General features: G+C 43.8%; 1 protein-coding gene across 1 annotated transcript in view; it reads right to left on the bottom strand.

Moving 5' to 3' along the window:
• NPDC1 (neural proliferation, differentiation and control 1) overlaps positions 1-25398 on the bottom strand; it is a 54586-nt gene that overhangs the window by 5103 nt on the left and 24085 nt on the right. Inside the window, exons 3-7 of the mRNA XM_075260439.1 lie at positions 8187-8273; positions 4235-4369; positions 1369-1435; positions 979-1063; positions 84-163 (exon numbers count right to left, since the gene is read on the bottom strand). Of these exons, the coding sequence (XP_075116540.1) occupies positions 84-163; positions 979-1063; positions 1369-1435; positions 4235-4369; positions 8187-8273 (454 nt within the window). The remainder of the gene's footprint in view (positions 1-83; positions 164-978; positions 1064-1368; positions 1436-4234; positions 4370-8186; positions 8274-25398) is intronic.

Raw genomic sequence — 25398 nt, 5'->3', positions numbered from 1 at the left:
GAAAAACAAACATAAATAGAATATTAATCTCTAGGTGTCCTGAGCAGAAGCCAACGCGCCCCCACTATGACACCAGCACTCACTTCTCCATTGAGATCATCTGCTGCTTCTGGTGCTGGTAGTGATACATTTGGGCATTTTGGGCCAGTTTCTTATCACCAGGCTGTAAAGCAAAAAAACAAAAAAACAAAAAAAAACATAAAAGCAAAGGAATTAGAAAAATCTAAAGACGCGGCCACAAGTTGTCCTCATCTGTCAATACCAGCCCCATACCTGGTCTGTCTACTTGAATGGTGATGCACCCATAAAAGAGGCATCAAAGCTTAGTGAGACAGCTTGGCCCTTCAGGAGTCTCACTTAAAGGGATCCTATCTTTCATACCCTTTTTTTTTTTTTTTTTTTCTAACTAACACGTTGGAATAGTCTTAAGAAAGGTTATTCTTCTCCTACCTTTCCTTGTCTTCTCTGTATCGCCGTTCGCCTAAAATCCCGTTTTTTTGTCGGTATGTAAATTAGTTCTTTCGCAGCACTGGCGGCATCCCCAATGCTGTGAGAGTACTCTCCAGCGCCGCCTCCATCTTCATCTGAAACGAGGTCTTCACCGCGTCTTCTTCTAGCGGTCTCTTCTAACTTCTAGGCCTCGGGCAAAGCCGACTGCGCATGCTCGCGGCCACAAGAAAAATGGCCGCTTACGCAGAATTTACATACCAACAAAAAACGGGATTTTAGGCGAACGGCGGCACAGAGAAGACAACGAAAGGTAGAAGAATAACCTTTCTTAAGGCTATTCCAACATGTTCGTTAGAAAAGAAAGGGTTTGAAAGATAGGATCCCTTTAAAATGACAACCTGTCTTGAAGGTGTATGAGTGGCCTTTACTGTCACCCAGCTCTTCCAGAAACAGATGTGACTAAGAAATAAGGAATAACTTGGCAGAAGAGGACGACTTGGGGAGTTATATACATGTTCTGTAACGTACCGATGTCTTCTCATACGGCGGAGGAGGAGACTGCTTGTATGCGGGGTAATCTGTCCGTTCCGCTCGCTTCATCTCCTTTCGCATCCTACAAAAGGAATAAAATATAAACACAGAATAAAAAATAAATAGATTCTTAAAGCCACAGATACCAGTTTGGGGTAACTTTAATATGACAGTGTAAAACTTCCAAAGGGTTCCTCGGACAGATGGAGACATTTATTGGAGAATTGCATGTATAGACATTCCTGAATATACTTAGAGGAATACCTTAAAGAAATGCATGCCTTACAATTCCCTAATAAGGAAGACTCTAGTCATCTTGGAGAAAAATTATTTGCTACCCTAAAGATGTAAAATCTGCTGTCACCCCATTGGCAAAGTATATATTACCTGCACCAGCACACGCCAGCGACAATCAAAGCCATGAGTCCGGCGACTGCACAAGCCACCACCACACCTGCAGGGACACAAGGGAATAGTCCTGTAAGTGCGACACAGTGGAGCAAACAGCCAGCAACACCCAACATGACCAAGGGGGACACCCAATGGGTGGGATGGTAGCCCCCAAATTACTAGGCTGTCTGGCACCATCACTTATTATATTGGGACAACACATCCAACTTGGTTCTTGAAGGGTAGAAAGTGAAGACACTCAGCTTTTCCAGCCCCCAGAGTGGAAGGCGTGCATAGTTAAAGGTGTCAGACCTCTGAGAAACCTGCTGATCCTGAGATCGAAGGGGCTCCAGCCCTGGTTTGGCATTTCCCCGTTGTTCAGGAAGAAACAGGAGTAAACAGCCCCTTCATTCTCCGTATTGATAGGGATCTCAGAGCAAGGACCCCCCACCCATCACGAAGTGAGGCCCAGGCTCGGCGCTGGTCTTAGTTGTCTTCCAGTCTCCTGAATGACATCAGGACCACAGAGGCCTGTAAATGGGCCTTAAAGGGATATACCACCAAATTTTTTTTATCCCTAACACGTCGGAATAGCCTTAAAGAGGACCTTTCATCAGATCGGGCACATGCAGTTTCATATACTGCTGGAAAGTTGACAGTGCGCTGAACTCAGCGCACTGTCGGCTTTCCCGATCTGTGCCCGGTGTAAAGCGCTATCGGTCCCGGTGGAGCGGGGAGGAACGCCCCCTCCCGCTCCTGATAATACTAGTCTATGGACAAGCTGTGTGAGCAGAGGGAGGGGGCGTTCCTCCCTGCTCACACTCTACAGCGCGATAGGCGCCGCGAGGCAGAAGGATGTTCCTGGCTAACTGTCAGAAACGCCCTTCTGACACTAAAGCGCTACGGTCCCAGGACCGATAGCGCTTTACACCGGGCACAGATTGGGAAAGCCGACAGTGCTCTGAATTCAGCACACTGTCAGCTTTCCAGCAGTATATGAAACTGCCTGTGCCCGATCTGATGAAAGGTCCTCTTTAAGAAAGGCTATTCGTCTCCTAGCTTTAGAAGTCTTCTCCGCACCGCTGTTCCATAGAAATCCCGTTTTTCGCCAGTATGCAAATGAGTTCTCTCGCAGCATTGGGGGTGGTTCCAGCGCTCAAACAGCAACGGGGGCATCCCCAATGCTGCAAGAGAACTCTCCAGCGCTGCCTCCATCTTCTTCAGGAACGGGTCTTCTTCGCATCTTCTTCTGGAGGTTGGTTTCAAACTTCTAGGCCTCGGCCAAAGCCAACTGCGCATGCCCGCCAGCCACAAGAAAATGGCTGCTTACACAGTATTGTAAGCGGCCATTTTCTTGTGGCCGGGGACATGCGCAGTCAGCTGCCCAAGGCCTAGAAGTTTGAAGCCACCGCCGGAAGAAGAGGCATAGAGAAGGTGTTCCTGAAGAAGACGGAGGCGGCGCTGGAGAGTTTTCTCGAGAGAGAGAACTCATTTGCATACTGTCCAAAAAAATGGGACTTCTACGGAACGACGGCGCGAAGAAGACATCTAAAGCTAGGAAACTAATAGCCTTTCTTAAGGCTATTCTGATGTGTTAGGATCAAAAAAAATTTTGATTTTAATGGTAGAAATCCTTTAATAGTCACTTGGTGTTGTAATATAAAAGACACAAGCATGACAATGTTGTGGGATCCCACATGACCGCCCAATCTCAAGCCTCAGTGGTCCCTGGTATCATTCAGGAGATCTGAAGAGTCCCTAAAATATAATAGCAGTTCTGGTTTGGACTTGATCAGTCCTAACGAAATTGCCCAACACAAACTCATACTTTAAAAGGGGGGTGGGGTCTGAATAATGGCCATTAATCTAAATAGAGGTAAAATACCCAATTATTGGAGATTTTGATTTCAGTCATAGTGTCAGCCATGTTGGGTAGTACATTAGGTTTCGTGTCAATTTATTTCTTGCTAGATAATGATTCTCTGAGTCCTTTATTGTAAAGGTAAAGACAAGGGGCAAAGTTCTAAGGCCCGGCATGGTCTTCACCTTTACAATAAAGGACTCAGAATTATTATCTGCCTAAAGAAGACGCAGGTGAGGTTCGAAGGCCACACTGACTGACCAACGGCTTCTGCTGCTGGGGTCATTGCGTCCTGCTCTGGCTCTCATCCTGACTTTTAATTGCTCTATTGTCTCGCTCAGCACCCTTCTGACTCTCTTGAATAAAAGGGCACAAAATGAGCACAGCCAAGGAGCCACAATGACTGTTTGAAGATGGATTAGCAGGCCTTTAATAATGAGTGCTGACAAGAGGAAGCTCTCACCAAACACTTCCCAAACTCTTTATCCTGCAAGTTCAACACATGTGAGGAGGAGGGGTGGGGAGGGGGGGATCAGGGGTGGGGAGGGGGGATCAGGGGTGGGGGGTAGCACACAAACTAAAACCACAAAGGGTGGGAGACAAATCAATACGAAATAGTCCAGTGTTTTATTTCTATCAGCATCTTGGAAAGCTGGGTGGAACTTCATATGGCAGCAATCAGAGCTCCCACAAGGACTGCTACCCAGTGTTCCCATAGTCAAATCAGTAAATGTATCACTGCATAATGAGATTGCTTTACCATTCGGGAGTCTTGGAAAGTGGAGTACGCCACCAGAAAACTAGTTACTCCTAGGTGACCACTCAGCTTTTCTATAGTCCTGATAGGCAACTCGGCCAGAACTCTATGTTTTTTTGAAGACATAGAGGACACAGATCAGCCACTCAGAAATTTGGCAAAGCTGGGTGACAAGCCCTGCAGGAGCAGGAATAATCGGCCATATTGATGGGAAATTCACTCAAAGCCAAAGTCCTATCTTATACCTAGCAGCACGGCATCATTGGGAGGTCGTATTGTTGATCTAGGAGCCCCTGATCCGTCACCTCGACCTGATGGTCCCTCTTCTGCAGGTGGATTAGGGGCTGGAGGAGGCGGAGCCTGGGACGGCGTGTTATTTACTGAGAGAAAAAAGAAAAATATATTGATCAGACAAATGCTGTAGACGTTATTCTTATTAGTCTTGTTCTGCTCCCCATACACGGATCCATAAGTACCCTAAATATGTGACCGGGCTGATGTTATATAGCGTCTTAAAAAGTATAAAAATACTCAGCCTTCCATGGGAACCCGTATCGTATCCTCCACTCCACTCTTATTATTCATTCCTTAGCTCCATTTCCACGGCCCAAAATCAGAAAATCCATAAAAATCCATAATCCATAAAAATGGCCTAAGGCATTACCCTTGGGGGAGTTCAAAAGAGCAAGGAGGATATGCACTGACAAAAATGATTTTAGGGTGGAATCTAATGTTATTTGGAAAAGGTTAAGGCAGAGAGGATACCCATGGTGGTCTATAAATAGAGCTTTGACCATTGCGGAAAATACGGAAAGGCAATCTCTGTTACATTCCAAAAAAGCATATTTGGAGAGAAAAGATGGTGGGTCAAAAATTCATTTTGCAACCCGATATAGTGTAGAATACAATGAAATTGTAAAGTTGGTTAAAAAAAAAAAACTTAGGTATTCTTAATCAAGATCCGGTTCTAAGTAATTTATTACAGGAAGGTTGCAATTTTACAGCAAAAAAGGGGAAAACACTCGGAAATTATATATCCCCGAGTTTTCTAACACACAGCTCCAATGAGAATAATGCCAACTGGCTAAATATGTCAGTTTTTTTTTAGATGTGGCCTGAACAGATGTGGGGCGTGTAAGTTTGTGGACAGAAGTGAGGACTTCTGTAATAGCAATGGGAACAATAAGTTCAAAATTAATGGTTTTTTGAGTTGTTGCACAGATCACGTCATATACCTCATTACGTGTACCTTGTGTGATGTTCACTATGTTGGTTGTACAATTAGAAACTTGAGGACACGCATAGCTGAACATGTACAGGGTATAAGCAATACAGCTAATACGAAAGTCACAGGGGTGTCAAAGTATTTCATTTCGAGACATTCAGGTGACTTGTTGGGCTTTAAATTTAAAGGTATAGAACGTGTGAACCGTCCCAAGAGAGGAGGTAATTGGGCGCATTTGTTACGAGTAAGAGAAGCTTTTTGGATACTGAAACTGGAGACGCGTTTTCCGTCAGGCATGAACTTCAGGCAGGACTTGTCTTATATTTACAAAATATGAAAGAAGACTTATATTCTTATATTATCTTATATTCATTAGTAGAGATGAGCGAGTACTGTTCGGATCAGCCGATCCGAACAGCACGCTCGCATAGAAATGAATGGACGTAGCCGGCACGCGGGGGGTTAAGCGGCCGGCCGCCGTCAAAGCGGAAGCAGCAGGTGCATCCATTCATTTCTATGGAGCGTGCTGTTCGGATCGGCTGATCCGAACAGTACTCGCTCATCTCTATTCATTAGTAAAAAGTGTAGTTGCAGTTGTTAAATGTATGGGTATGCATTGTGCACTGAAAAAACAGGTTATGTACAATTAGTGATGTGGGTCTAATAATTTTGGTCCTTTCCCCCCCAGAGAAGGGAGTAGGATCAGATTATATACAGTGAGCAGACAGTGGTTATATTGATATACATGTTATTGCAACTGACACTCTTGTTTTACTCACAAAGAACGATGTGATTTATCATCAATGGAGTGAATATGTATACGGTATGCTGTATAGACAGTCCGGAGAATGACTGACATTTTTGGTGAGGGTAATATAGAGGGTAGGAAAAGTTTGGGGAATTGAAATTAATGTTTCCAGCAAGGGACCTTACTGATAGCCTAGTAAGGGTAATGCATGTTTAAAGAGGTATAAAGGTGTGTGTGGTTTGGTACTTTTATGAGAACATGCTTGCGCATAAATGTGGTTTGAATATATCGTAGCCATTTAAAAATGTTTTTACAAAGGAATTTCTTTGATATTCCGGTTAACATATGTGCGGTCGTATGTTTGGGAACACACATGTATATAGATGTGGATTAGACATACTGTGGCTATCTTTAATGCTACATAGAGATTTTTCATTGATATCCCGGTTAAGAGTAACGCATGTGTAGGAGATGGAACATAACTAGATTTGATATATCCATAGGGATACGCATGTGTATAAATGTGGATTAAGTAGACCCCAGTTATCCTCAGAGAATGTTGTTCCGTTTTTTCATCCCGAAATAGGTGGGTGTGAATAGTTACAAATAGGCAGATGTTTTTTGTTTACTTTTGTATATTTACTTAATACAATGTGATATAACCGCAGCACACATTAGAAGTCATGCAGTGGTTATGTATTTTTCTGTAGTTTAAATTCACATTTTTAATCACAACAGGATATTTCACATTGATAGTGAATTATGAAACGCAGTTTAATATGTTAAAGTCGAGTACATGTTTTTTTTTGCTTAACCAGTGTTTCTATGTTGGGTTTATATATATATGTTGGATTTTATCAATGTGTTTTTGAGTTTATATGGGTTGCGTTGTTGATATTTTCTCTTGTGGGAGTGCCGGATGTAGGAGAGGATGCTACAGGTGCCTCTACAAGAGGGAAGAGCGAGCAAAACATAGTCAGGCTATGATTAAGGTTTTTTAACCGAAACGCGTCAGCCAGGCTGTGGCTCGACTGTATACATGCTGGATTTTTATGGAATATTTAAATAAAAGCTAAGTTTTACAAATTTTTTCTGGCTGGATTCCGAAACTTGTTTTATGGATTTTCTATGATGTTATATAGCAGCTGAGACTTCACCATCCTCCAGTCTGCTAGTGGCCAGTGGGGGCGCTGTTGTGTTTCTGCTGTCACGCTCCATTCATCATGGCAGCTGCACGCGACAATTACAGGCTTAGTGACTAATTAATAGGAGGAGTGATCTGTACATTAGATTTACAGCACGCCCCCTGCTGAGAGCCCCCAGCAACTATCCTTAAAGTGTGCGGCTCCTAAATCTGTCTAACTATGAGCCACACCACTAAGTGGAATTTGTCACCAGGGTGAAACATTAACCCTTTTAACCCCCATTGCCATGGGGGTTTCTGCAAATTTTGCATTTCCGGTAGTCAGAGCAATTTCACTTTTCAATTTTCACTTTAAAAAATAAATAAATTCATAAATAATCATCTACATATTTCTTACAGTAGACACCTGCAGCATTGTCAGCATGCCACTTGGTACCGTATGCGAACAGGCACCTTCATGCAAGTTTTAGTTAAAGTGAATGTTTTATTTAAAAAAAAATGCAAATAAATTTATATTAGTTGCTAAAAGTGGAAACCAAACAAAAATGTATATTCATCAATGCGCATGTTTCTTTTACACGCTCGCTCTCTGCAGGTTGAATTGCGGTTGATACTTCTCTCGGCTTCTCAAGCCTGGACTTTTGACTGGACGACCTCTGCTTATTATTCATTGGTACTATGTTTTTGGTTCCTTGTTATATTTTGATAAGATATTGTTTTTGTTGCCTATGGTTATCTAGGATTGTGTACCTTTTGTCATTTATTCTGCATTGAGTCCTCCTGTCGTGTAATCTGTTGTACACTTTCAATAAAACGAGTTTAAAAACAAACAAAAAAACAAACACAAAAAACCCAACAACCAGAGCTCATACTCTCAAAAACACGAATACAGAAGACACACCACACACCATTTCTATACAGATTTGGTAAATCTGTGGTCCTGGTCCTCAACATCCATTCTCACATGTAATATAAAGGTGTCTGGAGGGTATATCAGTATATGGGGATGGGGCTCAGCCCTGGGGATAGATGTAATGATCGTGTGAGGCAGGATTGTGGATACAATGGGCAGCCACTAACCTTGTGCAAATTCTGCAAGTTTTGGGCTTTGCTTCGCCAGTATGGAGACCAAGTATTCGATGTCATCATCGGGGCCTCTTTCCCTCACTGAAAGACAAAGATGGAACAAAGAATCCTTAAATTAAACTGTAAATGTGAGTGAGATATTACAGGACAGTCACTCGGCTCTACAGACATCACAACTACAAATAAAAAGAAAATTGCGGTGAAGTTTGTTGTAGTTTCTTGATTGTCACACAATAAATTTGGCTTTCTATGCCTCCGCCTGTGCTGGGGTGAGATTTTAACAATTTTGCACTTTGTAACCATGCCCACTGTTACAATGTTGCATTTTATACCACTCACCCACTATTAGCATAAATGAAATCAAAAAGTTGCAAATCTCTATTCTGAAACTTTTAAAAACACTAGAAGGCTGGAGTAAGAAGTGTTTTATAAGTCTACAGTAAGTTACTGGCTCGTGACATCCCTGAGACATGAGGGGCCTCACAAGACCACTTTTCACAACTGCATTCACTACTATACATGTTTGTGAGGTCACTACTATATGTGTGTGTGAGGTCACTACTATATATGTGTGAGACCACTGTAGGTCAGTATGAGATATATGTGTATGTGTGTGAGGTCACTATAGGTCAGTATGAGATATGTGTGTGTGAGGCTACTGTAGGTCACTACTATATATGTATGTAACACCACTATTATATGTGTGTGAGGTCACGACTATACACGTGTGGGAGGTCACGACTATACACGTGTGGGAGGTCACTACTATACACGTGTGGGAGGTCACTACTATACACGTGTGGGAGGTCACTACTATACACGTGTGGGAGGTCACTACTATACACGTGTGGGAGGTCACTACTATACACGTGTGGGAGGTCACTACTATACACGTGTGGGAGGTCACTACTATACACGTGTGGGAGGTCACTACTATACACGTGTGGGAGGTCACTACTGCGAGACTACTGCGAAACTACCATATGGAACAGTACTCGCTCATCTGTATTAATGAATAGTTTATATTACCCCTCATCATGTCGTCATGGCCATTGGATTTTCTTGTGTAAATACAGCAGAGAAGGCATTTCATAGATCCGCCGACTCCTCATCCTCCTCCACCATTACACCCAGATCATTTTTGAGCGGGCCCACACTGTCATTTTCTTATTATGGCTTCCTCAATCTTCACCTCCTTTAATTGTCTTTTACACAATGCATTTTTCTCTTTATCATTTTTTTTTTAATGCCCCATCACAACCTTCTTGTTTTAATACTTTATATGCTTCATTTTTACCCCTCATTGCCCTCCTTACCATTTTAGTTAGCCACATTGGTTTTCTATGATTTTTGGCCACTTATTCCCATACAGTATATGCTTTTCACTCGCCTTATATAGGATGTTTTTGAGGATGTCCTGCCGCCACTTTGAGGACATTGCCCCAGGTTATGCTGCCTAGCTCCTCTCTCAGCTGGTGACCATTGGCCTTCCTCAAGTTTAGTGTTTTTGAACCCCTCTACTGAACATCTTATTAAAGTATTTTACTTTTCTTTATTTCCACCCATAAGGACTCTATATATTCATTTTGGCATGACCTATCAGTATAGAGACACTACACTCACCGGCCACTTTATTAGGTACACCATGCTAGTAACGGGTTGGACCCCCTTTTGCCTTCAGAACTGCCTCAATTCTTCGTGGCATAGATTCAACAAGGTGCTGGAAGCATTCCTCAGAGATTTTGGTCCATATTGACATGATGGCATCACACAGTTGCCGCAGATTTGTCGGCTGCACATCCATGATGCGAATCTCCCGTTCCACCACATCCCAAAGATGCTCCTCTATTGGATTGAGATCTGGTGACTGTGGAGGCCATTGGAGTACAGTGAACTCATTGTCATGTTCAAGAAACCAGTCTGAGATGATTCCAGCTTTATGACATGGCATTGCATTATCCTGCTGAAAGTAGCCATCAGATGATGGGTACATTGTGGTCATAAAGGGATGGACATGGTCAGCAACAATACTCAGGTAGGCTTTGGCGTTGCAACGATGCTCAATTGGTACCAAGGGGCCCAAAGAGTGCCAAGAAAATATTCCCCACACCATGACACCACCACCACCAGCCTGAACCGTTGATACAAGGCAGGATGGATCCATGCTTTCATGTTGTTGACGCCAAATTCTGACCCTACCATCCGAATGTCGCACCAGAAATCGAGACTCATCAGACCAGGCAACGTTTTTCCAATCTTCAATTGTCCAATTTCGATGAGCTTGTGCAAATTGTAGCCTCAGTTTCCTGTTCTTAGCTGAAAGGAGTGGCACCCGGTGTGGTCTTCTGCTGCTGTAGCCCATCTGTAGCCTCAAAGTTCGACGTACTGTGCGGCGTTCAGAGATGCTCTTCTGGCTACCTTGGTTGTAACGGGTGGCTATTTGAGTCACTGTTGCCTTTCTATCAGCTCGAACCAGTCTGGCCATTCTCCTCTGACCTCTGGCATCAACAACGCATTTCCGCCCCCCACAGAACTGCCGTTCACTGGATGTTTTTTCTTTTTCGGACCATTCTCTGTAAACCCTAGAGATGGTTGTGCGTGAAAATCCCAGTAGATCATCAGTTTCTGAAATACTCAGACCAGCCCTTCTGGCACCAACAACCATGCCACGTTCAAAGGCACTCAAATCACCTTTCTTCCCCATACTGATGCTCGGTTTGAACTGCAGGAGATTGTCTTGACCATGTCTACATACCTAAATGCACTGAGTTGCCGCCATGTGATTGGCTGATTAGAAATTAAGTGTTAACGAGCAGTTGGACAGGTGTACCTAATAAAGTGGCCGGTGAGTGTATATGAGGTACATAAGAGGTGTCGCGTGCCTCCATGATATCAATAGTAATGACTGACAGCTAGTAGCTTTGATCAATTTGCTGGATTTGTGAGGCCGCGGAATCCTGAACAATACAGACCATGAATACAAACAACATGTCCGTCACGCATCATTAGGCGCACACTTGACCCGCACGCGACTGCTTGCACTCCTGAGCCCTTAGACAATTATTACGGATTAGGTGTCAGGCAGCTAAAGAGCCACTACAAGGACTACAGTGAGGGGGTTAAAAGTCACAAGTGCCCCTGTCAAAGGCCCCTGGTCTCATTGTAGCAGTAAATGAAGAGACCACCCCCAACAGAGAGCACTACAAACCCGTAATTACTGATGAAAAGCTCTGGCAGCCTGAAAGAAGTGCAACCTGCTCGGCAGGATTACTGATAGAGATAACATAGGTTCTGTGGGGAAAGGATGAAGGCCTGCCCCATCTGTACCCCACCCCAGAGCCTATTATTAGAGGTACCAGGTGATCGAGTCTTTTGATAAGTGTCTGCGTGCTCGGAATCCATCGATCACGGGAGTGGAGGGGGGGGGGGGGGTCTCGGGAATGGAGCAATGGTCACATGCCAGTGAAAGTTTATGGGACTGATAAAGGTAACTGGGCACCACCCTATAGAGAATGAATGGGATGGCACTGCGTATACCCAATGGCCAAATCAAGTAGGGGGCACATGAAGTCAGATGTTATTACCTGCTGGAGTAGTCCCATTTACTTACTGATCCTCGCTCCTGCTCACAGCCGCCTGCGCTTTCCTTCTGCGGATGCAGCTGTGATCAGGAGAAGGGATTGGTAAGGCCGCGGTCCGCGAACCCCACAAACACCGCTATCAGTATAATGATCTGAGGGGTAGGAGAGGTGAGGGAACATATGCACTGGAAGGATACAGGTCTATTTGGTGACGTCCCAGACGTCCAGTGGGTCGGGCTTGCATCCTTACACGTTAGTATGCAGGCCCACCTAATGTGGCATTCGACCCATCATTCAAGATGGCAGACATCAGCAGGGAGTGCGCCGGAGCCAGGAAAGGCAACTAATAGTATTTTTTATGCTTTTATCCTCCCCTGGGTCTCCGATCATTATATTCTGGGGTCTGGCGTCCATAGTGATTAGCACTACAGCCTTGCAGCGCTGGAGTCTTGGGTTCAAATCCTGCCAAGGACAACATTTGCAATGGATTTTGTACGTTCTCTAGATCAGCTTTGTTATCCTTACTGAGGTTCACAAGCAGAACCTCAGGAAATGTGGTTTTCACTGCAACCTGCAACCTAGAATCTTTCTATATTGCTCCTGATGACCCCCACATAGGGAGAAATGCGTAGCGACGATTTGTGAGCCTATCTGTAGCAATCTGCAGATTATATCTAGACCCAGCTAGGAAGGGCTGCCTGCACAGGGGTGTGGGGTCTAAGCTGAATGGGGCTTGCTAGACACAACAGTGCTGGTATTGGCATTGAAGTCTAGATAAGTGAGACCTACACTAGAATTAACCCTGCCAGCAACTAGGCAGACTTCTTGTATGGGTGAGGGTGATTATATAGAGCAATCTATCTGCAGATTATACCTATACCCAGCTAGGAAGGGCTGCCGTCACAGGGCTGGGGGGGGGGGGTCTAAGCTAAACTAGTTTGACAATAATCCCCGCATCATGTTTATTAGGCTTATTGAAAAAAGTGATGAAGCCTCTAGACAGCGACCAGAGGCAGCATTTCCCTATTTACATCCTGGAAAACAGATTACCATATAGTTAACATAGGGCTTGCTAGACATAACAGTGAATATCAACTAACCTAGTGCTGGTAATGGCATTGAAGTCTAGAGAAGTCAGTGAGACCTAGACCTAACCCCGTCAGTAACTAGGCAGACTTATATGGGTGAGGGTGATTTTAAGACAGAGCGAGAGTGAGTCAAGCATATATGTAACACATAGGGGCACATACAGTGCTGGCCAAAAGTATTGGCACCCCTGCAATTCTGTCAGATAATACTTGGTTTCTTCCAGAAAATAATTGCAATCACAAAATTCTTTGGTATTATTATCTTCATTTAATTTGTCTTCAATGGAAAACCACAAAAAGAATTGTCAAAAAGCCAAATTGAATAGAATTCCACAGCAAACATAAAAAAGGGGGTGGACAAAAGTATTGGCACTGTTTGAAAAATCATGTGATACTTCTTTAATTTGTGTAATTAACGGCACCTGTTACTTACCTGAGGCACCTGGGTCATTCCATGTCAAGTGGACCAGTGCTCCCCACTCGACCATCTCCGATTTTGCGGAAAATTTATGTACAGATCAGAAATGCCTTTTGTGACAATTGCAAACCTCCAGCCAGGGTAATACATTGCCTGCATTTACGATAGCAACTGGTGGATTGGAAATCTTTCTGAAATTTCAGTCAGCATTAATAAATTTTATGCATCCTCATGGACCAGCTAGTTTCTTTCATTGGCCGGTGAGAAATGATACCTGCTGGATTCCCGAGCAGTCAATCATTGCAATACTTCCAGCACCAGCTGAAACAGCAATGGGACGACAATACAGCTTCTCTGAACCGATTATGTTGCAAATTCAGCAACAATTCCAGACCACTTAGACTGAACACTATCGCTTGGGAACCAACAAAAGATACCCAATATTAGGATTGGGATCCTAGGCAAAGACACCCACCATCAGGCTTCGGAACCTGCGATAAAGAGACCGCCCGTGGCTGGCCTTGCACGGCTATCGGCCATGGCTCCTAGGCGATGGGGTTGCCAATTCTCGAAAGACAGCATTATTACAATTCTTAATAGGATTATAATGCCATTTCTTAGGGAATTGGTAGTGGTATAACTACCATGGACCAACGCAAGGGTTTGAATAGTGCAGTTACTATTCATTGCGTATGATTAAAAAAAAAAAAACAAAAAAAAAACAAAACACATGTTCAGTGGCATTTTTCTTTTCTTAAACTAAGAGACTCCAAAAACCCCCCAAAAACCCTGATGATCCTTGTAGAGAAAAAAAATTTGCTCTTTCCAATGATATCAGAATTAATAGATTTTAGGGGTACCCTTTTTGAGAAATTTGACCTAAAAATAGGTAAAATTTTAAAGTTATAGGTTTTTCATCATATGTGGGTGTGAATATCTCCACAAATACATCTGCTTTGACCATGATATTGTAGCAATGCAAAGTCATGTAGATGTTTGGTGTACAGGGCAAAGCACCAGTTACTATTGGTTTTTGGTCTTGAGTTATATTTGGGCAAAGTTTGGCATAAATGTCATTTTCAAGCTACTTTGACACAAAATTGCGGCTGATATATTGTTTTGTGATAGCCGGTAATAATTTTATCGTGTTTAGCAGCAAAGGTTGAGCTAGTATGGCAGATTTCAGCATCATAGCCAGTATAGAACTCTAATGGCTATGTGCCAAAGTTTGCAAAATCCTCTTAGCTGAAGCCGCGGTCTTGGTGGAACCTCCAGTGAAAGGTCAACAGTGCCCCAGGTATTTGATATCTGGCCCTAAAAATTTACAGAACCTCGCTTCAAACATACAAGTACATCCTTATAAATTTTCAGCAAAATCGGAGAAGGTCGAGTGGGGACGATTTAAAAAACTGGTCCACTTGATGTGGAATGACCCACCTAACAGGTGGTGGCAATAACTAAATAACACTTGCAGCCAGTTGAAATGGATTAAAGTTGACTCCACCTCTGTCCTGTGTCCTTGTGTGACCACATTGAGCATGGAGAAAAGAAGGAAGACCAAAGAACTGTCTGAGGACTTGAGAAGCAAAATTGTGAGGAAGCCTGAGCAATCTCAAGGCTACAAGTCCATCTCCAAAGCCCTGAATGTTCCTGTGTCTACCGTGCGCAGTGTCATCAAGAAGTGTAAAGCCCATGGCGCTGTGGCTAACCTCCCGAGATGTGGACACAAAAGAAACATTGGCAAGAGATTTCACCGCAAGATTGTGCGGATGGCGGATAAAGAACCTCGACTAACATCCAAACAAGTCCAAGCTGCCTTCCAAAAAAAAAAAAAAAGAACACGGTCCCTACAGTCAGACATGGCGGAGGTCCCTGATGTTTTGGGGTTGCTTTGCTGCCTCTGGCACTGGACTGCTTGACCGTGTGCATGGCTTTATGAAGTCTGAAGACGACCAACACATTGTGCAGCATCATGTAGGGCCCAGTGTGAGAAAGCCGGGTCTCCCTCAGAGGTCAGGGCTCTTCCAGCAGGACAAGGACCCAAAACACACTTCAGGTCAGCACTAGAAAATGGTGGTGAGAGAAAGCCCTGGAGACTTGTAAAGTGGCAGCAATGAGTCCAGCCCTGAATCCCATAGAACACCTGTGGGGGAGAGATCTCTTGATAGCAGTTTGGAGAAGGCCCCCTTCACATCTCAGGGGGGACCTGGAGCAGTTTGCCAAAAAAGAATGGTCTAAAATTCCAGCAGAGCCTTGTAAAACTCATTGCTGGTTACTGGAAGCGGTTGTGCGCAGTTAGGGTGCATTCACACTACGGAACGCCAGCGTGTATCACAGCCGTACACGCCGCGTTACAGCAGGGCTGCCGGACACTTCCCATTCATTTCTATGGGAGCCGGCATGCGAGCGCTCCCCATAGAAATGAATGTAAAAAAGCAGTCCATTCATTTCTATGGGGAGCGCTCGCATGCCGGCTCCCATAGAAATGAATGGGAAGTGTCCGGCAGCCCTGCTGTAACGCCGGCGTGTACGGCTGTGATACACGCTGGCGTTCCGTAGTGTGAATGCACCCTTATTGTGTCTAAAGGTTGTGCTACCAAGTATTAGGCTGAGGGCGCCAATACTTCTGTCCGGCCCATTTTTGGAGTTGTGTGTAAAATGATCAATGATTTGACTTTTTCAATGATTTTTTTTTTCATTGCAAGCAAAATAAATGAAGATATTACCAAAGATTTTGTGCTTTCAATCATTTTCTGGAAGAAACTGAGTATTATCTGACAGAATTGCAGGGGTGCCAATACTTTTGGCCAACACTATAGAGCTATTTCTATCTAACTTGAGCCTGCACTTGTGTGTAACCCCGAGTATAGTACCTTGATCCTATTGGGACATATACCACCCAGATTTTGTAATGGTGAGGTTTGAACAATTTAGTTGTGGCAAATGGACGAATTGTGTTAGCAAGCTGACAGTCCTGATTTTAAGATACTTATTAAAAGTTATGTTTTATTGTGAATATATCACTTCCCTGGGACTGATACTGTGATTCAATTTTGATTAGGGGGGTTCCTGTGACAGTCCGTGACGTTTTTGTAAGTTCCTCCTGTGTTGGTTTCCTAAAACTACTCCGGCTTCCTACCATAACTCCAAAGATCTACTGATAAGGAATGTAAATAGAGAGTCCCTGCTGGGACAGTAACTGACAATGTGGGGAAGGAGATGAATAACAGCTCAGGGGGTCCTGACTTCGTTAACATTACACATTAGCAGCAAACTCTTCCCTCCTCTCACTGGGAGCACAGAGAATGAACTGGTCTGTGACAAACAGATGGCTGGACAAGCGGGCACTTACTTGCCCCCCGCGGAGAGCAGGAGGGAAGTAGCTGGACCTCAGACCTCTGATTAAGAAACACCAAAAGGCACAGGAATGGATACGCATCACAATTGGATACAATAGCAAAAAAAAGCCCTGGGAGGTAGAAATCTAGTAGAACAAGGGAGGGCACAGAATCCAATTAAATGCTGCCTCTAGTGGCCAAAAGAAGACACTACACTCTCCCTTTCGATTAGTCGATAGGACAACTCCTGTTTTCAGACCCTTCCACTATTCTCTTTAATGTACTTGATGACACAAGACACCCACAATAAAAACTTGTATTATCAGTCATCAGCGGTTGGCCAGGACTCTCCTATTCTATTACACCCCCATAAGTATCTTTCGTATCCCTCCTGACCGCATGGTACTACTATAAGCATACTGATGTATGATAAACATTTTCCATGTCAATAACAAAATGTTCGTATTAGTTGTGACTGCGATCCTTCTTGTGACCTTATGTTACTTTCTCTTAGGTTTGATATTCTTTGAAAAATCCAATAAATATTATGTAAAAGAAAAAAAAAACCTGCAGTATATATGAAGCATTAAATTGTTAAATTCCGCTCAGCTGGCTCTATTGTATCTGTGCTCAGGAAAGCTGGGTGACAACCAACATGGCTTCTATTACAGCCTGTCACTCAGCTTTCTGATAGTCCAGAGCGGCAATGCCCAGTAACACAGCAATGTAAGAATATAATACAGGAGTGTATCCAAATGTTCTACCTGACACAAAGTGAATCCTATCATGTACAGGGTGGGTGGGGGGGTGGGGTGGGGGATAAAGGGAAGTAATGGGGGGGGGGTGTCAAGGTCTTGTTCAGTTTGGAATTATTATAAAGATACAATATTTAGATTTTACATTACATATTTGACCCAGCTTTCCCAAAAAAAGAATGTAATTACAAGTGTCCATTCAGCCTATCATTGTATGTTTGGATAAGACCCTGACCCTGCTGAGTCCAGATAAGAGGCCACTAGGACACAATGACTTTGGCCCCAGATGAGAAGTTTGTCTCACCTCGATGTCTGATCAAAGGATAAGAAATTATCACCTCCCCAGACACTGAATACACACAAACTGTAGTCACTGAGGAAATGGAGACGGACAGACTCACGGACACCGGGGACATATACATAGGGGGCTGCCCCATTGTTACAAGGGGGACTGGTCTTATAAGGATTTCTAGAGACAACAATCCCAAAATGTTCCAACACATAAAAATACAAGATTTACAGAAAGAAATATAACATGTCCTGTATGTAAAGGGGGTCTGAACCATGGCCTGTATGTAGACGACATCCATAGGGTGTTAGACCCATGGCCTGTATGTAGACGACATCCATAGGGTGTTAGACCCACGGCCTGTATGTAGAGGACGTCCACAGTGATAACTTTGAAGTTAGGGTAAGGTATTCCTTTATCAAACTGGCTGACATTAGACAATCCGTCTCTACAATTGTGTGAAGTAACCCAGATAATGGAAAGAGATGAGCGGCCGACTTACGTGGTTTCTAGGAAAGTACATAGAGGATCCCGCTCAGCGGTTTCTGTAATGTTGCCCCCTCAGGTGTCCGCAGGAGACATAACCTCATATCAGCCATATAAGCATAGTGTAACTTGGAGGGGTGCAGAGGTACCTGACCCCAGTAGTCTTAGGAGATTCTTAAAATGCCTGATTCCAATATTAAGAGACTGTTACATTATAGATGGGGGCCGAGGAGCTTCAATAAATTTTGCACTGGGGTTTCATGATCAGCCTCTATAGATTAGTCTAATATCGGAGTACCCCTTTATTTATTGGGTGTTCTCATAGGATTATTTTACCTTATCTTAATAGACCTTGCTCTTCACCACTTTGTATCACTCTGCTTTTTGTCAGTGACTGAAATTGACTTGTTGCATCTAGAATCTCAGAAAGGACGACTACTCACAACTGAGGTTTTGTTAAAGCGTAACAGACCCCAGATAATGGGAAACTGCAAGGAATTGAATATTAAAGTGTATTCTAAAGTTACTGATCTTCATTTCCATTAGGGCTGCGGCTCGGAGTGACTGACCCCTTCTGTTTCATCAATGTCACAGTGTTCTAGCACACCCTACTGGCCAACAGGAAAATTACACCAAATAGGATAAAGAAAAACAAAGTGTGAGAGTCAGGCAATCAGAGCAATAAATTGGCCTTCACTTATAAGCTAGTATACAAACCACCATAGGCCATGTGCTATGCTCTTGAATTGAAGCTATTGCAGCCTGTATCACTCGTTGCAAGCAGCAACTCCATTGTCAGTGTCGGACAGGCCCAGGGCTCTAACACAATAATATTCCAGCAGAAGACACCCAAATGAGGGTACTATGGTCGATTTCCTAGGGTTTGCTAAAGGAAGGGGGGGGGGGGGTGGCAACTACCCAGTAAGACAAATGAAAACTTTTGGGAAGTGTCCAGGTTGCAGAGAGGATGGGGCATTTACTTACATTCTGTGCACATGTATACATGTATGTGTATTTTCGGTGGGGTAATCTTTATTGCATATACATCTGGATAATATAATAATAATTGTACAACGCAAAATAAAAACAACCCAAGTAGGCCTAGTGGTGTGATACACATTATAACGCCATAATATACAGAAGAGATCAGAGCAGCTAGTCATCACCAACCCGTCATTCAGGGGGTCAGATCGCGCCCTCTCACAAGCACCACTTACATCAGATCTATTTTCGGAATGTTGTTATGGTGGAGCCTGGCTGGCCAGTCCTGGTAACATTTAACCCAAATGGCTACAATCCAATCTAATAAGGTTTTACAATCTTACTTGTGTTTTTCAGTCAAGACGCGCCTCAAGTCGAAGCAAGAAAAATTAGGAAACAAGAGGTCAATGGAGTAAAGGGGTTAATGTCACTGACTGCTAGGGAAGATAATCCGCTCACAAGGCAACCATACCCACAAAGCCCCATTACAGTCCTACACATGGTATAATGACTTATTGGTGCTTCCTTACAGTATAAAGCTTCATAGTACTCCTCCAACATGGTGCAATGCACTATTAGTGCTCCCATATAGTATAACCCCCCTTAGTACGAACCTGTTAGTACCCCCGCACAATATTACCCCACTTAGCACCCCCGGCACAGTATAACCCCCCCTTCGTACCCCCACACACAGTATAACCCCCCTTAGTACCCCCGCACAGTATAACCCACCTTAGTACTCCCGCACAGTATAACCCCCCCTTAGTACCCCCGCACACAGTATAACCCACCTTAGTACCCCCACACAGTATAAACCCCCTTAGTACCCACACACAGTATAACCCCCCCTTAGTACCCCCCCCACACACACAGTATAACCTCCCTTAGTACCCCCCACACAGTATAACCTCCCTTAGTACCCCCACACAGTATAACCTCCCTTAGTACCCCCGCACACAGTATAACCTCCCTTAGTACCCCCGCACACAGTATAACCTCCCTTAGTACCCCCGCACACAGTATAACCTCCCTTAGTACCCCCGCACACAGTATAACCTCCCTTAGTACACCCGCACACAGTATAACCTCCCTTAGTACCCCCGCACACAGTATAACCTCCCTTAGTACCCCCGCACACAGTATAACCTCCCTTAGTACCCCCGCACACAGTATAACCTCCCTTAGTACCCCCGCACACAGTATAACCTCCCTTAGTACCCCCGCACACAGTATAACCTCCCTTAGTACCCCCGCACACAGTATAACCTCCCTTAGTACCCCCGCACACAGTATAACCTCCCTTAGTACCCCCGCACACAGTATAACCTCCCTTAGTACCCCCGCACACAGTATAACCTCCCTTAGTACCCCCGCACACAGTATAACCTCCCTTAGTACCCCCACACACAGTATAACCCCCCTTAGTACCCACACACATTATAATGTGAATCCCATTTATCAGTTCTCCCAAAATCTTATCAGAAATGTGACCTACACCTGACTCCCCTTGCTTTCAGATTTAAGGGGTGTCTTGAATCCTCTCCCAGTTTGACAAACCATCCAATCTATAGTATTACACTAAAGGGGTATACAGGTATAATGTCACCTGGCCCTTGTAGTTAGAGATCTCTGATCACAGTATATACACAGACTGTCCTCACTTCCACCTCTGACATGTGCGTGTAAACATGACACAGAAGCTGCGGGGCAAGCATCATACTGTATAATGATATTCTGACTATATATATATATTGATATTCAGATTATAGGATGCAGATGACAAATCTAACAAAAACAGAACATTAATATTCTTTAAAGAAAAGCTCCGCTCTGTAACGATATAGGATCTCGGCTACACACAACACAAGCTGGCACTCACCTCGCTGGTGTCCATGACCCGGCTCTCTATGGTGCAGGTGGTAGCCATAGCCCAGTGACCACAGGGCACACAGACACTTTGTAAACACCAGGTAAGTGACTTTCATATTGCCTGGAAGAGGTGACAGAAGCAGCCGGGAGATATGGCTGGAGGATAAGGCACAGGCAGCGACACAGCACAGCCGCGACGAACGCTCAATGTGAGATCAGACTGTGTGGGAGAAGCAGGGAAGCCTCCTCAACCCACGCACACCGCAACTGGGCGGCAGCCAATGACAGCGACCGCCATCTCTGTGGGCAACGGTTAATATATCAATAGCCCAGGTGATCCCAATGCTGCGTCTGTGTATGAATATAGTCACCTGGAACACTACACATCAAGTGAGTAACAGCCATAGAAGAGATCTCTATACAGCACACCTATAGAAGACTAGAAGAGATCTCTATATAGAGCACCTATAGAAGAATAGAAGAGATCTATATACAATATAGCTATAGAAGAATAGAAGAGATCTATATACAGCACACCTATAGAAGAATAGAAGAGATCTCTATACAGCACACCTATAGAAGAATAGAAGAGATCTCTATATAGAGCACCTATAGAAGAATAGAAGAGATCTATATACAATATAGCTATAGAAGAATAGAAGAGATCTATATACAATATAGCTATAGAAGAGATCTATATACAGCACACCTATAGAAGAATAGAAGAGATCTCTATACAGCACACCTATAGAAGAATAGAAGAGATCTCTATATAGAGCACCTATAGAAGAATAGAAGAGATCTATATACAGCACACCTATAGAAGAATAGAAGAGATCTCTATACAGCACACCTATAGAAGAATAGAAGAGATCTCTATACAGCACACCTATAGAAGAATAGAAGAGATCTCTATATAGAGCACCTATAGAAGAATAGAAGAGATCTATATACAATATAGCTATAGAAGAATAGAAGAGATCTATATACAATATAGCTATAGAAGAGATCTATATACAGCACACCTATAGAAGAATAGAAGAGATCTCTATACAGCACACCTATAGAAGAATAGAAGAGATCTCTATATAGAGCACCTATAGAAGAATAGAAGAGATCTCTATACAGCACACCTATAGAAGAATAGAAGAGATCTCTATACAGCACACCTATAGAAGAATAGAAGAGATCTCTATATAGAGCACCTATAGAAGAATAGAAGAGATCTATATACAGCACACCTATAGAAGAATAGAAGAGATCTATATACAGCACACCTATAGAAGAATAGAAGAGATCTATATACAGCACACCTATAGAAGAATAGAAGAGATCTCTATATAGAGCACCTATAGAAGAATAGAAGTGTTCTGTATACAATACAGCTATAGAGGAATAGAAGAGATCTGTATACAATGAAGCAACTCCCAAGAGATCTGTCTACAATGTAATTACATATATACTATATATAAGTTATATATACACAGATACACACACTGCACCCCCTCCACAAAGCTTTTCCACAACATGTCTAAGGGCTTGTTGCAGTATGGCAGATAGGTTGCTTATTAATGGTGGTTGACATTTTAACCATTTTCATCCAGGAGACACAAAGAAAAAAACCAAAACCTGCCCAAATATTGAGCTGCAACGCAGAACAGAAACTGGTGGCATGTCAATTTATGTTGCTAACTTTCAGCACAAGTTTTACCCTTTGCAATTCATAGAATAAGTGAGACTCTATATACAGCTTGATTTTGGCAGGGATTACAGTGTTGCAGGTTACATCCCATGTAGATGAACTCTAAGGGGACTTCACCCATCATCTGACCCAATGCAAGTGCTCGCAGAACGGAGGGGCGTATACGTATACAGTAGACACTTCCAGCCCTTCTGGGCACTTTGTGGCCACTGACCAGGACTGCCCTACTATTACCTACATAAAGAACTAAGTAATAACACAATACAGAACTTTACAATGATACAATATCCAGTCAGGACTGCCATACAAGTGAGCGGTGGATCAGTCAGATCCTTGAAGATGCCTTGTCGTCACGTTCCTGGAATCAACTCATCCTCTGCCCTCGATGCCACATACACATTGTAGGCTCGGAGGTTTAGTCACTGCTCATACCCTGGATTGTGATGCCCACGGGGAGAACCATAAAACACAACAGCACCCGCAGGCTCATGAAGGAATCTGGGCACAGCCGCGCAGCCTGATAACAGAGAGGTGGCGACTCTCCAAATGAACAGACTTGTGTGAGACTCACCCGACACGTCACCGGCACAGAGGGAATCCAAAGCTCTAAAATAAAACCTTGGACGGACGAGAAGACATTTCACCATGGAATGTCATAGACATGGAGACTTGTTATTACAGAAGCACGTTCACTGCCAAGGACGTCACAGGCACATGACGGCCGAACAATGCAAAGCACTCATGTCTGACAGATATTACTGGAGCCTGGTGGAAGGTGATGAGGAGTCCAGGGGGTTTAATATGAGGCACCCCCAGCCATATTATTACTGAGAGCCCATAGGTCTAGTATAAGGATCAGCAACCTGGGGCTGATGTGGAACTACAACGCTCAGCATGTTCCATTCACTATTATGTGGGTTCTAAGAACAGAAGCTGGGAGTTGTAGTAGCATCATAGCTGGGGTACACAAGGTTGCATAGACACATATATTCTGTATCTGAGCTACATCTTCCACATCTATGATGCAGCATTTCTGATAACACTACATAAAGGGAATTGCCATTTCCTAATATAGCAGCACTGATGCAGCAAGGGCACTGAAATATTGGTCATGGAGACTGGGGAGAGCTTGTGGATCAAAGATGTTACATTCATCGGACACAAGGTACAGCAGAAGCTCTGTCCCATTCAAATGAAAGGGGCTGAGCTGCAATATCAAGCTAGCTCCTATGTTATATAGGGCATTGTGTTTGATATTCAGTAAAGGGGTTACAGCGCTCATCCAAAACACAACAAGGTGATCGTGGGGGTCCCTTGTGCCAGACCCCCACCGATCACATACTGATGACCTATACCAAGTCCCAGAAAATCCTTTCAAAAACATCATCATCTATACACAGAACAGGTAATAAGGGTCTGATCAGTGAGATTCTGACCACTGGGACCCCCACCAATCATGAGAAGACAAATCCTGTGTCCCTCCGTACAGATGGAGCAGCAGTGTATGTACATGCAACTCTATGAGACTGCGGGAGGAGCTAAGATGGTCGCTTGGCTACCTCTGTCTGTCCCAAACGCACGTCTGACCAGCGCTACCTTCACATGGGGCAACAGCAGACTCTTGTTCTTCGTACCGTTGGAGCTCATCCAACCCCACCTTTAAATCTTGGTGCAATCCCTTTAAGCTACCACAGCTTAAATGCATGGCACTGGTAAACAGTATTCTATAGACAGTCATCTGAGGACTGACTGCTGCTTTAGATGTGACTGGAGTATAAAATCAGATGCAAAGCTAGATCAGTAAAAGTCAAGTAGGCATTACTCCGCACAATATATAGATCCATAGCAGGGTATACTGCTATTTCTAGTGACTAATCCCATATTCTCGAGCATGAAGGGCCTGTTAGGATTGTGATGTCTTCTTCTACAAGATCTGTCTGTACTACTGGATGGAAGCAATTAAAGCTGGCACGTACCCCCGGGCATGGCAGAGACTGTGCACAATAAAGAAGCTTTCCATGAATCTTTAATGCTGCAGCCTTGTCTCTCGAGCCGGGTAACACTACAATTACATTATCCATAATCTAGCGCATAAGAGAGTCTTCCACATCAAGGAAATTACAGCCGGGGGCAGTGCAACCCATTATAGCAGGTTTAGGTAATTTACGGGCTGCCATCTGTTGGAGGAGCCATATGTTGTGAAGCACACACTGGGTACGCTGGGATTTTTAGTTCTCCGGTCTATGGAAAAAAGACATTGTGTTTCCTGGCGAGGTGATGTGTTATATGAATGGTAATGTTTGTAGATGTTCCACTCGCTGTGAGCGCACCTGCCGTGTGACCAGCAGCCTGAATAATTCATATAACAAGCCAATGCTGAATATACGCCACACTGGTATGAATAGTCATAGGAAACAAGCTGCAGAAAGCAGATCCTGCCACAAGGTGGCCCTGCAGAGTCAGAGAAGAAAGTGCTCTGTCTGTAACATCTCTTGAAATAAGACGAGGGGTATCACTTGTAACCTTCCCTGACTAGCCCCTGCCCGAAATGACTGACAACAGGGAGAAATAGATGATATTCACCTGCAGAGCTATTGGAACTAAAGCAGAGGGCAGTTGTAGCGACCCTTTCCATAATACTGAAGGGTTAATCTAGGATTCAGGGTGGCAAAGGCGCCTTCACATAATCCATCTTCATC

The sequence above is a fragment of the Leptodactylus fuscus genome, chromosome 11, assembly GCF_031893055.1.
Source record: "Leptodactylus fuscus isolate aLepFus1 chromosome 11, aLepFus1.hap2, whole genome shotgun sequence".
Taxonomy (NCBI): Eukaryota; Metazoa; Chordata; class Amphibia; order Anura; family Leptodactylidae; genus Leptodactylus; species Leptodactylus fuscus.
Note: the sequence above shows the minus strand (reverse complement) of the source record. Positions and strands in the feature narration are given on the sequence as shown.